We start from the raw sequence: 14,678 nt of genomic DNA, 5'->3' as shown, positions 1-14,678 counted from the left end.
GCAGGCAGGGGGCTGGCAGAGCGGCCGAGCAGCCGACTGCCTTGCTGGCTTCTCGGTTCTAAGGGAAAACACTCTCCGTAACAAGGCGCTGCAGGAAAGCCTCCTTGCTGTCCGTGGAGAAGCAATACAACAACCAAAAAAAAAAAACGCTTGAAGTTTTACTTTTCCATCTTACTTTATTTCACTTTTTCTAGAAAATTCTTCCATGGTTCCACAAATTTAACAAAAAGTTTAAAATTCAGGACAAACAATCCTGTAACGTATTACAAACATGTTTTTTTTTTTTAATCTTGAAGTTAGTCTTGGGCCAGCTGAATTTCTTACAGCTGAGTGAAGAATTCATTTCCCAACACAACTTTTAAAATCCTCAAGTGACAAGGTATTTAATACCTCGGCTCTAGGCAGAAATACAATTAAAAATTATCTAGAAGTTGAAGTACTTACATTTTTCTTTAGGAGTGCAAACTCATCTTGTCAGTTTTTGATGGCTGTTTCACGTCCCCCCCCCCCCCCGGAAAGCAATACCGATGGATTTTTGTCGTTTTTAGGAGTAATACTCGTACAAGGTGCACAATGGTTGTCTACAGCATCAACACGAGCGTGCCAACTAGTGAGTGCCGGGCACCTGGGCTAGCAGAGAGAAGCTTCGTCTGAGAACGGTGCCCACGCTCCAGTGCTTTCGCCACCGCGTCAGCTGAAACGTGCAGAACCAGAGTGACTCGGGTCTCCGCAAGCAGAGACCGCGACAGGGCAAGCTCCGTAAGGGAAGTTTAAACCTCTCTCACCATCAAATACATGTCAAGATCTGACAAAAAAACTGCTTCTGGATTGTTGCATCAATCGCTTTGCTAGTTCTGATGCTACCACCGCACAGAGCAATAGAACTGGTGGCAAAATCATTGCACTTCCATGTATTCAGCCTGACCACAGCACAGCCAGTCTCGTTACCTCCGTCCAAGATTCCTCAGCTGGTGTTTTGGGATCCAGCCAGCCTTACTATCCTTTTTTTTTTTTTTCATTTTTATTTTTTTTTTAATAGTAAATGTCAGTAATCAAAGCCTCAAGGCTTAATACATACGCAGACCAAGACAACAGGAAAATATTCCTGACCCCTCTTTTGCCCTTTAATACGAAGGCCAAGGACAAAGGAAAAGCTGTGTCCTGATCTCACCTCCAACACGATTCAATTCAAAGCAACTCTGAAAGCCTTCAGACTGATCAGCACTTGTTCGTGCCTTCAGTACCGAGATGAAGGACACTGAAAAGTAACAGAGTTCTGTCCATTTTCCTTGGAAAAACCATTATGGCTAGAAGTCAATTTTGGATATTTTTTTTTTCCTTTTTTTTTTAAACAATGCAAGCTACTACACATCCTCGAAGACCTGAAGCAATGCCGACGGCAGCACTGCCACCTCCTTCCTATAGTACAATAATCCATCCATGCTCTCAAGAGTGACACAAGAACAAAACACTTTATCCACAAATACCTGTACACGGCATGTTCAGAACAGCATTCAGCCAGCCTATAGAGAATCTACACAGGGAACTCGTTCATATGTAACTAGAAGGGGACACAAGATGAGGCCCAAATTTGACCATTCTTTGTTTGCAGAGTCATTCCTCCTGTGGTCCCCGACGCTACCACATACCCCAAAAAACAACAACTCTGTAGAACAACTAAGTACTTGCAAGAAACCTTTTAGTAACAAATCAGCATGTGCACACAATGGAAAAGAACTATTGCTGGGGGAACAATCCTATTTCAGGTTTTCAAGGAGATTATAAACAGTCTAAAAAAATCCATGTGTAAAATACTTATTATAAAAACCAAACAAAATTCCTACCAATGCTCATTAGACTTCACGAACAAAGTCGGTTCCAGGACAGGACGATGCCACAGCCGCAGGCGGGAGCCCCGGACACTTCCAGCCAAGTTCAGGAACACCGTCCCACACGTGTTCTTGGACTGGCTGGGAGCAGCGTGACCGGTCAGAGCTTCGCACGAGGAGGAGGAGGAGGCAGAAGGGAGGCAACGCCTCCGATCCCTCACGGGGTAACTCTGGAGGCTACTCACAGTCCCAGGAGAAACGCTGCCAGGATGGGCGACACGGATGCGATGGCTGCGGGAGTAAGTTAATCGGGTGGAGAGAGGAGGCAAAGACCTCGGGAGGTCTCAGGCTGGCCACCACCACTGCTTCAGGGACGGGACGATGTCACCAACCCCACCCGTCACTGGGGGCCACGTGCGGGAGGCACCGTGTGCCAGGGCCACTCCGCACACCCAGGGAGCCAAGTTTGGGGCCGTAGTGACCGCACAAGGCTTGCCTCCTCCATGCCACAGACCCAACAGAGACCACGAGTAGTTCGCACGTACCCACCGCGCCTAACACCGCACGCGGGCGAATCTGTGACACTCGTGGACTACGTCTGCCATCCTCCGCCGCGGTGCATCCCACTGCCAACCAAGACAGAACTGCAGCTCCTCCTCTTCCTGCTGTCCTCTGCCTTCTCAGTCTACATTTGCTCACAGGGTTTCTATCCAGGCTTGGCATTGTCCATCAAGAAAGAAAACAGCCGAGATCACTGTCGTGACAGGGTTTGCACCTGGCATGAGCTTGATTTTTTTTTTTATATATATATATATACACACACACACACACACGACACATGAAAGATGGTACAAAGACAAAATTAACGGGAATCGGGTCAACATGACCCAACTCAAACAAGCTTATCATCATATTGCCACTTCAGTTGATTAGTTGCAACATTTCCATGATAAAGAAAAGGGTAACCCAAAACAAGGGACTGCAATTTCATCATGGAGAAGGGACGGCAAACCCTGGAGTGATACCACCCCCCAGAGCTCCCACACGGGGCTTTCACAGATACGGGAGGTCCACTCGTGAGCAGAGGGCTCCTCTGGACCGCTGCTCTCCTCCTTGCTGCTGGCAGCCCACTTAACATTTGGCAAAAGCTTACACACTGATTGGAAAAACCGAGCAATTCTTAAAAAAAAAACCCCAAAAAACAAAAAAACACAACACAACAAAACAAAAAAAAACCAAAACCAAACCACCTGAATTTAGGGAACAGGAGTGTAATACAGTTTTGACAAAAGCTACAGGACTTTCCTCACAGCCACCTAGACAACACTTGGAAGTCAATACTAGTTTAACTAGAAACATATAAAAGATTCTGGATTAGTGTTCACTGTTTCCTGCCATTTCTCGAGCAGGCAGTGGGGCGGGAGAGGGAGGAAGAAGAAACAAACCAGACCTCACTTGGTTTTTACATCAGCGTTTTCCAGGTGTGTCCCAAGATAAAATTCTCCCTTGTTTTGGTTTTCCCAAAGTACAGCCACTACTATAGGGGCCACTGTAGGAGATTCCTCTTTGAGAACATAGAACAAAAACCAATCACGTATTTTGGCAAAGTTATTAAACACTGACAAATGAAAAGACGACAGGTGAGTCCCTTCCAGAGCACAAAATGCTTTGAAGATTGCTGTTCAGCTTTCATACACTAAAAATTGTCCGCAAGAGGCATTTTAACAAACAAGTCAAATCTTATTAAGCGCCCTTCCCCTGCCATAGCCATTAAAAAACATAACAGAAAAACACACCCTTAAGATCATAAGACCCAACTAGGCCCTTCTTATACATACAGTACATACATATATATAATATATATATAAAATATACAGCTTACAGTTTTGTAGTCCTATTACAGTTAAAGCAGACTGAAAGGAGTGAGACTTTGTTTAGGAGCTCAGATCAACAAACACGACATCTCAAAACCCCAGCGGGAGACAGCAGATTCTAGAGGCCTCTTCAAAGAGCACAAACTGTCTCTGCAGGAAGCTGAAGGTCCTGCGTGTGGAATGATGCCCTGTAGGAATCAGGAGCCAAAACTACAGCAGTGCTCTGTACCAAACCGCGGCAGAACTAACTTGCAAGTGATCAAAACTGGAATCTGGCCGCTTTGCTCTGCAGTGGACCAGCAGGACCCCTGGGAAGCCTCCTGGGTCATCAGTCTCTAGGCTAGCTTTGTAAAAGCCAATCTCGCTTACGCAGCACGAACGCTTCTTCACAGAGCTGGAGGAAACGGGACTCGCTAGAGCTCTCCGCAGGCAGGCTGGTCCCTAGATTTGGTGAAGAAAACATCATCCACACTTCTTCAGATCTCAGAGACGCCTGAAAATGTGCTCTTAAAACACAGTTACTTGAAAGTAAAACCAAAAAGGTCACACTGTGCAGCTAAGTGCAGCACGTCTTTTGCTCTACTCAGGACCTGTGCCCAAGCATACTTATGAAGCTAGGGAGGACAGACTCAGCAATATGGGTGCTTGTTTGAAGCCTACAAGAAAGTGCAGCTGGCTGTGCATTCATAGAGCATGGCTGTTCTCTAAGGCAGTGCTTCGGGTGAATCAAGAGAATAAGAAGGCCTAGTTCCACGGGTTCATTTCCTGGTACCAATAAACGGGATTTCTGGTTTCAAAAGCAGCCTGCTTCTAAGGCCAAGCGTCATGTCGCTACTGCTTCCAAGTAGCTCTGCAGCTTACGGACGGTCGTCTCATCCAAGGAGAAGAGGTCAAAGTCAAAGGTTGTGTTGGTAACATTAAAATGCCCGGTTTCCTCAATGAGATTTACAATCTGTACAGAAAGGAGACAAGCAAGGATGTATACAGAGACCCTGTAAAGATTAAGTACAGCAGAAAGGCCAGCAGACACAGAGCAACCCAGCCAGTCCTTTTCTCATCCCTTTGGAACAGCCTCAGAGATGAGAATGTCTCACAACACGAAGGGAATCCTCTCCCAAAAAAGCAAACCAGCTCCTCCCGCACGCCTGACTAGCTCAGTCCAGAAAGCAACGCGGGCACATTTCTTTCCTTTTCGGTTAGACCGAAAGAGCCCAGCTTTGGGACCACTACCAGGATGGCTGAGGAAGGACGCACAAACCACACCTCTGCAACTTTTCTAACACAAACACTGCATGCACATCTGATTTTAGTTTTTTCTAAGTATCTTTGCTTTCAAAGCAAACGAAGGAGAGGCAGCGAAAGGTCAAGCATCAAAGGGGTCTGGCTGAGATCCTTGGACACGAACATTACCAGAGGACAACAGCTTGCCAGAAAGCCGACAAAATGATCTCTACCTGCTGTAGCACATTGCGCTCTCGTAGTGCCATTAGTCGCCTGTGAAGCTCCACTAATTCATCAGTGTAGGCCTGTAAAGGAGGCATGAACAGAAATAGTGACATATGTGGCCTGTTTGTATGACTGCCAAAGTGATTCTCCTAGCGAATGTCAGAGGAACACAAGGCCCTTTCAGACATGTTCCTATTCCAAATTTTTCACTGCCTCCTCCGTCCTTATCAAGTACTGGGGGACTAAAGACTTCATGTACATACGGATGGTCTGAAGATCGTCAGCAAGACTATTTCATGACACCATCAAACACACACATGTAACCAGCTTTAAGAAGAGGTCAGAACCTTTGTGCTTAGAGGGCCTCAACAAGATGAAATTCAGCTCACTGAACTTCAGTGAGAGTTCTTCAATTACCTAAAAATACCTGCATCAATGCTCAGTGACCAACACCCCAGCAATCTACTGAACAACGATTTGTGTTAAGGTAAGGAAAAAAAATTATTTGAATGCCGTCTATTGCCAGTTAGTTTTACATATACCACAATGGGAAATGCAGGATTGTTTACAAGCTCAACATTTTAATTGTTCTTATATCAGGATGGCTTTTTTCTTTTCTTATTTTTTATTTAAGCAGCCAACAAGACAAGTTTTTGTTGGCACACTATTGCTCACAGGGGACAGATTCTTAATGTGTAAAGCTGTCCCAGAGTTGTTCATGTCTGTCTCAGGAGAACCGAACTCATTTAAGTAATTGTACCAAGACAAAAAAAAAAAATTAAAAAAATCCCAAACTCCTCCCAAAACATTTGGGAAATATACCCCCCTCCCCAGCACATTCATGCAGAAAAAAGCCTTTTTCCTAATAAAACACCCAAACAGTACTGCATGCTGTGCTTGCTGTGAGAGCTAGCATCTTTTATAAAACCTGTGACAGGCAGAAAAGCTGATGGTATTTTAGGCCCTCTCTTCAATGGGTCTCAAGGGTGTCCCCTTCTATCTATATTAAGGAATCTAATAAAAGATATTATTCCCTCCAGACCTTGCCCCAGATAAGCCATCTCAGCTATGGCTAACCGTGGAAGATTTTGTAGCTAGTAGGAGACTCGGATGTGAGTATCTCCTAGATCGTCATAAACCTGTGCTGTATTCTGTTGAAAAAGTATTAACACACACAAGTGAGAGCTACAGACTGATTCTCTGATTACTGTAAAGCCCTCAATGATTAGGCTAAGGAGAAGTATTAAGTTCCCACTTGATTGAATTCTTTATGAAAAAGTCACAGTGGGAGATCTTGCTGGACAACTTGGGTTTGGCTATTTGCTTGCGAGTTGGCCATGTACACTGCTCTGCTTTCCTCGGAGGCAAGAAAGAAGGGAATTTCATTGAACAAAGGTTTCAACTAAACCAGCAAAGCAGAGCATCCAACAATCTTTCATTTGTAAGATCAAAGACCAGACGAAAACAGCCTTTTAATGAAGAGGCAGTCAGCACTGCAGCAGCGGCCAGATCATTGGTTCACACAAAGGGCAAACAAATAGAATAATTTTTAACGTTTTGCATATGGAGACAACCTGGGGGTCCATCTATTTAACATACACAATTTCTGCAGTGTCACTCTCCAAATTCTGTCCTTTCAACATCTGTTTTTCACTATACTCAGAACAATGTGAACAAGCTAGGCTGCTTCAAATTCTTTTCCACACAGAAACATTAGTGAATATCCAACAGTTCTACGATACGTAAATCCTCAAACATACCTTGTCATATGTTCCCTTCTTCAGGATCTTCTCTGGCTTGTTACAAGACTCTGGGCTTTTTCTTCCAGATGCCTGAGGGTAAAACAAATCAACATTAGGGACCAAAATTAGTTCAGACAACATGGTGGTTTAATGGTTTGGATGCAGAGCAGCGAACAGAGAGAAATTACCCGTCTGATGAAGACGGTGAAATAGGGGAAATTTGGTGCAAAACAGAACTAACGCCACGGACTGCACAGAATGCAGGAACCAGGAGTGGCGGAAAGTAGCATGGTATGGGCATGTAGGATGCTGTACCTTATTATTTGCTGGGGGCAGTTTCTGACCAGGAGGTGGCTCTCGACTTGGCAGGCAGGAATCTGCACTGTTATCGCTGTCGCTGTCACTAAGGCTCAGTCTGAAAAACAAGCAGCAGAGAATTAGCACCACTAGGTAACAGGAAACTTACTTAGCTGTCACCTGAACCACACAGAGTTAAGTGAAATTCTCTTCTTTATTCTAGACTACTAAATTGTCTGGGAGAAACTCTCGGTCTGTAGTTTCCAAGAATCTCTTTTTTCCCCAGCTGATGTCACCTTTGCCATTTTCCATTCCCTGGGCAGGTGGAGTAGGAAGTTTTAGTTTATGCATTACAGCTAGCAGTTCAACTCTTTCATACAAAAGTCCCCTTAGAACAACTGAGTTGTTCTACAACAACAGCTGATTTTCACAAACAAGCAACTGATCATTTTGAGGATTAATTCCAAGATCACCGAGTACCTGTGCAAGACGCTTACCAACGCCTCCCCTGAGAACACACGCAGAAAAATGTATTTTGTGACCTTTGAGATTTCCTGTTTATTCTCATTCTTCTTGTGGCCCTACAGATGTATTATAGCAGGTATCCTACTTTTGATGAGCTTGAAAAAACTGTTTGTTACCTATCCCCTAAAGGTATAAAAAAATCCCATCCTTCAAACTGTCTCCATTCCTGTTTAGTTGATAATGACAGAGTGCAACAACAGATTTTTTTTTTGTTTGTTTTTGGTAAACACAAGCACCATTTGAAATTTGCAGCTGCAATCTGGGCCAAGCATTTGGTTTCAAATATTCAGCCTGAGACAACAGCCTTTCCTGAGGACAGAAGAATGAAATTCAACTACTTCCATTGACTAAAGCAGGAAACAGCTGTTAACCAAGTCCCTTAGGAGTCAAGTAACCAACTGTCAGCACACACTAACAGCAAAGACTAAGATTTCCCAGTTTTGTATCGGTAAAACGCAGTAAGAAGAGCACACATGCTGACAGCCTCCAGAACACTTCTCTAATCTCTGCAGATCAAAGGTGCCACACACCGTTCAGCTCAGCAGAGATCTGAAGATGACAATTAGGTGACTATTTTACAGGGCTCAGTCACCAACACCTGCAAGCTCAACACACACACTTCCCAGTGGCTTCTTCTCTTTGAGCTCTGGTGATCTCTACTCATCTAATTCTGTTCTCACCCTGCTGTTTTCACGGACTCTGTGTCCCTACCCTGTGCTAAGTACTCCACACATCTGCCCCTTCTCTCCTTGTCTCACACTTTCCTCTCCGCGCAGCCCCATCACTTTGATCCCTCCCTCCAAACGGAAGGCACACAAAAATACCAAACGTGGAGGACAAAAAGACAACAAACATCTTTCTTCCCGATTTGTTACCACCTGGAATCCCGGCTGACTGGGTTTGCTTTGACTGCTGCCTCTTCTCCAGAGGAGCTGTCATCATCATCCGACTCCTCTGACTGCAGATCTTCCACCATGGAGCGCAGCGGGCCTGGGATCAGAGGGGAGAAAGCAATTCAACACTAGGACACATGCAAAACCCCATCTGAGCTATCTGATCCAAACTGGATTAGTTATCATTAAGATACATCAAGATTCTTCACTAAGATGTCACTGGTATTTTAATTTTGCACAAGGATATTGCTAAAAGATGCTGCATTCTAGCCTCAAAACTCAAGCGGAGTTGACAAACCCCATAACTGCTGTAAAGTTCCCCTACCCGCTCCCAAATCCTCCCACTCTCTTCTGAAATGAAAACAAAAGGACACATTTTTCACACATTTGGGGACTATTTTAAACATCTCTTGAGACAGTATTTGTAGCAACACAGCATTTGCTGAGGTTAGAATATTTACTATTGCCACAGTGTATCTCTTTGGATTATCAGTGGATGAAGCTGAAAAAGAAGCTATGTTATGCACTGGCAAAGTGATGAATGTCACATTTATAATTTTTAATAAAGTATATATGAAATTGGAGAAGAAATATTCTGGTGACACTATAGATCAAGCAGCAGCAAACACACTTATAAACCGAGGCAGAAACCAAAGTCAACAGGGAAAGAACCAAATCCAGAGAGATACCCTACTCATAAATTCACTGTCAAAACAAGAAAAATACTTGTTCATGATTACACTATAACATTATCGCCTTTTCTTGCTGAAGCGTCACAGCTTCAACACATGGTTGCACACAAGAAACCACATTAACCTTATATATGGTGCTGGGAAAACAGATCTAATGAGCCTTTCAGGTTATGCAAGGAAGAGTTTAACAATTTTTATTTCTTGCAACACACCTTGACTGTGGTTCTGAGATGGCTCGAAATCAGAGTCAGAGCTGGAGTCGGAGCTGGAGCTGGAGTTGGAAGGGCTGGACTGGACAGACTTAACCCCCCATAAAAGGGAAAAAAGAAAAAGAATCTTAACCTTTCTAATCCAGAAAACCAGCGCAGAGCACAAAGCACAGTGAGACAGAAGCATTTGAACACTCTACAACATCATACATAACTGAATGCAGTCCTTGGAACTACAGAAAACATACAAAATGCAAGGTGGATAAAAGCAACGTTTATGAAAAACTTTGGCATGCTGTAGCTCAGCACTCCTGGGCAGCAACATCAACAGCTCCCACCAAAACCCTTCACGCCACTAGTTTCAAATAGCCACAAGTGATGAAATGCAGCATCTGAAAAATGTCAAAGTGAAAAAACCCTTACTTTGAAATGTGAAGGATGACTAGCATACAGCCTAGAACAATTAGCAAAGCCCTCTTAAAAAGTGTTTTTATTGTAACCCACAAACATTCCCCTGAACACCTCGTACTGATCATTAAACATGGAAAGTATGTCTATCCTAACTAGCTCACTTGACTCCAAAATTACTTCTAATTTATTACTATACCCTCAAATCAGCTGTTTCTACACCAATTGGAGTGATCCACATGCTGTCTCCACCTTACTGTGAAAACATAACAGAAGCCAGCTAAACTCTTGTGAAACCAACTCCACCGACTGTCAGTATCCAGCAGAAATGCCAGGAGATGCTGTAGTAAGAGTGAATAAAAAGATATAATAAACTGCTGCGAATAACAGCATCCAGAAACAAAGCTTCTGTGCTATGTATGGGGTTTTTTTAAATATAGATCCAGGTGTGGTATAGCAATCACATGCTTTAGCTTAAAGGACCACGAGGTGGCAGCGAAGGTTAAATCAACTGTTTCATCCCCAAGAGCAGCAGGGACTTCTACAGTATCTTAAAGGGGTTTTTTTGTTATTCAGTAGAATCTAGTTTTGAGATTCTCGATGTCCTGTAATATTATCTTGCTTTTTTAAAAGTAATTCTCTGGAAATTTAGCATTTCGATGTCCTTGCACCATCCCTGGGAATCCACCTATTGCTTCCATTACCAAATCCCAATGCTAGAAAAATCACACATTCCCACTGATCAATAAACTTTATTACAGAAAGCGTTAATACTATAAACAGGTAGAACGAGGCACATCAGCAGCTTTCGACATTAATAAGCGAAAGCAGTGGCATGACTTTCATCCCTATACCACCCTTCCCTAGAATTTAATCACCCAAGTATTGTTAGACTTTCATTTATTCATCTGTAAGAAGGCAGGGAAAAATGTCAAAAAGGGGTATCACGACCCTTGTAAATTATTCAGCAAAGGAGAATAATTTAACAATGCCAATATCTAATGTATTGGCACATTGCAGCAGCCCAATTTTTTTAGAAAAATTACAACAAGAAAACAAAGAGCAATATTCTCAAGATATGGGAGCACACCTCTTGTATTTTACCCACAGTTTAATCCCATCATCCTTTACTCCTGATAATCTGGCAGGTATTGCCTTAAAATGACTTAACAGGACCTAAGAAGCACAAGTTGGAAGTTGTTCAGACTCCCTGTCTCTCCTTTTGCCATTAACCCTATCAGCTATTTCAACCGTTCAGGAGGCACACAGCTGGATACGCTCTGCACAGTTACTGTCACCGTGATATGACAAAAGCACATGCCGACAATGGAAAAAAGCAAGCCTGCCCTCACATCTCAGCCTCTCCCTTTTGTCAGCACTAGCATTTAGGCAGCCAAGCATGAGGCCAGTTCAGGGATCTGGACTCGATGGGGGAAAGGAAAAAAAGGAGGAGGCAAAAAAAAAAAAAAAAAAAAAGGACGGATGACTAACTTTCAGTAGGAGCTGAAACGGAAGGAGAAACTCCTCTAGCCCATTGCGAAGTCACACGAGCTCTCAGGCCAGCAGTACAAATGAGAGCAGGACTGTTCCTTTCAACAGCAGCCTGCAAAGATGTCAACTCAAAGCAATCGTGGAGTTGCAGCCTCAGAGCGTGTTGCACAATAACGTTGGCTGCAGCAGCAAAGCTGATTTAAGAGTTTCCGGGCCCCGGTCCACCTCCAGCTGTTCATTCGCTTTAGTGATGTGGCTTACCACACAGATCCACAAACAGCTGTACCAGTACGAACGATGGAGTAGCAAACTGCAGCACTGGGAGCAAAAAGAACCCCCAGGGTGGAAAAGGAACTCGGTCTCCTCTGCTGATGTCAATGCATTATGCAGTTACACCCTTAAGCTTCAAGTTCCACAGAAACCTAAGCTGATGTGACTGGCGGCTGCCGCAGTTCCCCCTCCATCGCACTGAGTATTCCTACCCTCCTTCTGGGCTAGCACTCAAATACCTCTGTCAAGCATCCAACAGACACAAGAATTGGTGCAAGAGAGGACACGGAAGCATAAAGAGCTGGGGGGGGGGTGTGTGTGGCAGGACAGGACTGCCGCAGCCGCTGTGGAACCACAACCACAGTTTGTGGTTTCACGGAACACTCTAAACAGCACTATCAGCTGCACGGCAAGTCCCAAGGGGATGGATGACACCTAAGAAAGAATGAAGTACAAGACACTCAGGACCTAACAGACACCAGCAGAGTACAGAAGCTCGCAGTGAGGGCCACGTATCTGGTACAGAAACAACGGGCTTGCTACACACTGACGCACTTCAGGTATAAGGTGAAGAGTGGAGAGGAGCTGCCTCTTTTTAATGCACAAGCTACACCTTTAATCAGTCTGGAAAAAAAAACATCTTTGTGGAGTAACTTGAATTAACACTTCCCCAATAAACTCTTCTACTGGGAAGCTTTCAAAAAAAAAATCCTTTCTGAAATGAACACATCAATACTTACTGTATCATGGTGGTGATTAAATCATAATATGAATTGTCCCTAGAAGATTTATTCTAGTAAAGCAGATCTTTCTAAAAGTGGTCAGTAGGAAGCAATTCAAAAGTTCACCTGATATCCTGTGAATTCTATTAGGAGATATGGCTTCTTTATAGCAAATACAAAATATGCAAGCAAAACACAGTGAGAGTTTGGATTTAAGTTGTATCTTTCCCTTTTTTTATTTTTTGCCTTCTTTTGGAAAACAATTTTTAGAAGACAGAGGATGAGAAATGTTCTTAGTTGTAAAAAGGATAAAAATATTTAGATGGCTTTTAAAAATAGCAGTACAATAACATCACTTGTTTTATGTTTTACAACGCAACTTACTTAGGTCTTGTGGCGTGTGGTTCTATTTTGAGCTTTAGCCAATGGCACATTTCTTACAGACCATGTCAGGAATAGGGGGTTTTATTTACATTTTAATACTGTGTTTTTCAGAAACACAATGGAAATGATTTCTTCCTTTTCTGAATTAAGATGACATTCAAAACCATTATGTTATTATAGGCAGGTACAAAGTGTATCTACACCCACTATACTCTAGGACTACAAACGTTATTGCAAGAGATGAACATCATAACCTTAAACTCTGACTTTTAGGTAATTCTGCCAGCAGATAAACCTAAATAGAACTGCATATCTGAAACAGGAGGCAAACCAGGTTAGCAGTAACAATTAATACTGACAGGATTTTCAAAAAATAGTTTTGAGATACAACCCAGCCTAAGCATTTGCCAGTCTGGTTCTCTATCTTATTTAAGGGACAATTTTTTAACATCTTTTTCATGCAGGGATTTAAGCAGCATGCTTAAAAATTCTGGTAAAGGACAAATCCCTACTCACCTCTGACTTGAAAGAAGTTTCATCCTCCGAATTTGACTCCTCCATTTCCACAGGCTTTTTGATCTCCTTGGCCTCACTTTCAGATTTTACCTTTTCCACTTTGGCATTCATCTTCTCCTTGGTTTGTTTCTTCTCTGGATATGAGGAAGACGAGGTTCTGGGAGATGTCCCTAGGATATTCTTTACCCCTTTGGAGCTACTCTTTTTTTGTTTTTTGGCACTAGGCTTTGGTGACTCCACGTTGGAGGGCCTCTTGCTGGAAGACTTTAACTCCGGCTGTGGCCCACCCTTTGGAGAAGTGTTCTCCAGTTTGGTCTCCTTCACGGCCAGTTTTGGTTCCTTGAAAGCAGCTTTTGGAGGTGCCTTCTCCTCCTTAGGCAGTTTGTTCTCAGTTGGTTTTCTGGAGGAGTCCTTCAAAGGCTTGTTTTGTTCTCTTTCAAGGTCTTTGGAGGAGTTTTTACTCTCAGAGTCTTTTCTTGGCCTCTCTCTGTGCTCCTTGGTTACCTTGTGCGGCTTAGATGCCTTGCTACTTTCCTTGTTTGCATCCTAAAATTCCGCAACAGAAACATGCAAGCTAGGTATGAAACTGAAGCTCTGCACAGAATTATAAAACACATTTTCATAAATCACATTGAAGCATTTGTTTCACGTAGACATCCACCCACACACGCCTAATGTACTTATCTACCTCTGAGGTAGACATCTAGATTTCCCAAAAGCTGATGGACAGAGATTGACAGTAGGCACTTAAACATCTACATTAGGACAGGATGAAATGTGTTTCACAAATGCCTGTTCCTTTCCATCATCAATAAAAGGAGGTCTATAAACATCCACAGTGTTCAGTTCTGATTTAATCTGCAAGGTTAATATCTGTAGCCAGATAAGAGGAAACCTACTCAGGCTGTGTTACACAAAGTTATACTTCATACCACATCTTGGGGAAAAAACCCCAACAAACCAGCAACTAAAGCAAGTTTTAAGGTTAAATCACGCCCATGGCAAATGCAAGTTATGTTTGCAGCTTAGCCCCCAACTCGCCACCTCAACAACACAGCAACTTGACAAACATACTGCATGTCCCCACAACCATAAGAGCGCCAAACTCTCTGCTATCAGCAGGCATTTTATCACCTCTAATAAGAGCTTTAAGGCACCACTCCTTAGAACCCTGCCTATCTCAAGAGTCAGGTATGTGTGAAAGCAAAGGAGTACTTCCCTTTGCAAATTATACATGAAGTCAAAACACTTTAGAGAAGCGGGTCTTGGGAGACACCGGAGTATGACCTGGACAGGCAGACATGCAAACACACACGCATCTCTGATGGCAACCTGAGAAAGGGAAAAGCAGGAGACTATCGTCTCTATAGCTACTGGCAA

General features: G+C 43.3%; 2 protein-coding genes across 5 annotated transcripts in view; one reads left to right on the top strand and one right to left on the bottom strand.

The window, feature by feature from the left end:
* Window positions 1-14,678, top strand: part of LOC104638121 (acidic leucine-rich nuclear phosphoprotein 32 family member B) — a 233,340-nt gene that overhangs the window by 151,792 nt on the left and 66,870 nt on the right. The window lies entirely within an intron of this gene.
* The window catches only part of MLLT1 (MLLT1 super elongation complex subunit), a 34,883-nt gene continuing 20,361 nt past the window's right edge, over window positions 157-14,678 (bottom strand). Inside the window, exons 6-12 of one of the 2 annotated variants that reach the window (XM_075776261.1) lie at window positions 13,299-13,844; window positions 9,511-9,598; window positions 8,592-8,703; window positions 7,207-7,306; window positions 6,910-6,981; window positions 5,158-5,229; window positions 157-4,655 (exon numbers count right to left, since the gene is read on the bottom strand). In XM_075776261.1, the coding sequence (XP_075632376.1) occupies window positions 4,527-4,655; window positions 5,158-5,229; window positions 6,910-6,981; window positions 7,207-7,306; window positions 8,592-8,703; window positions 9,511-9,598; window positions 13,299-13,844 (1,119 nt within the window). In that variant the 3' untranslated portion in view covers window positions 157-4,526. Of the gene's footprint in view, window positions 4,656-5,157; window positions 5,230-6,909; window positions 6,982-7,206; window positions 7,307-8,591; window positions 8,704-9,510; window positions 9,609-13,298; window positions 13,845-14,678 lie in introns of both variants that reach the window. The other variant, XM_075776260.1, reaches the window with a different exon arrangement.

The sequence above is a fragment of the Balearica regulorum genome, chromosome 26, assembly GCF_011004875.1.
Source record: "Balearica regulorum gibbericeps isolate bBalReg1 chromosome 26, bBalReg1.pri, whole genome shotgun sequence".
In the NCBI taxonomy this organism is placed as follows: Eukaryota; Metazoa; Chordata; class Aves; order Gruiformes; family Gruidae; genus Balearica; species Balearica regulorum.
This window is presented reverse-complemented; position numbering and strand designations above follow the sequence as displayed.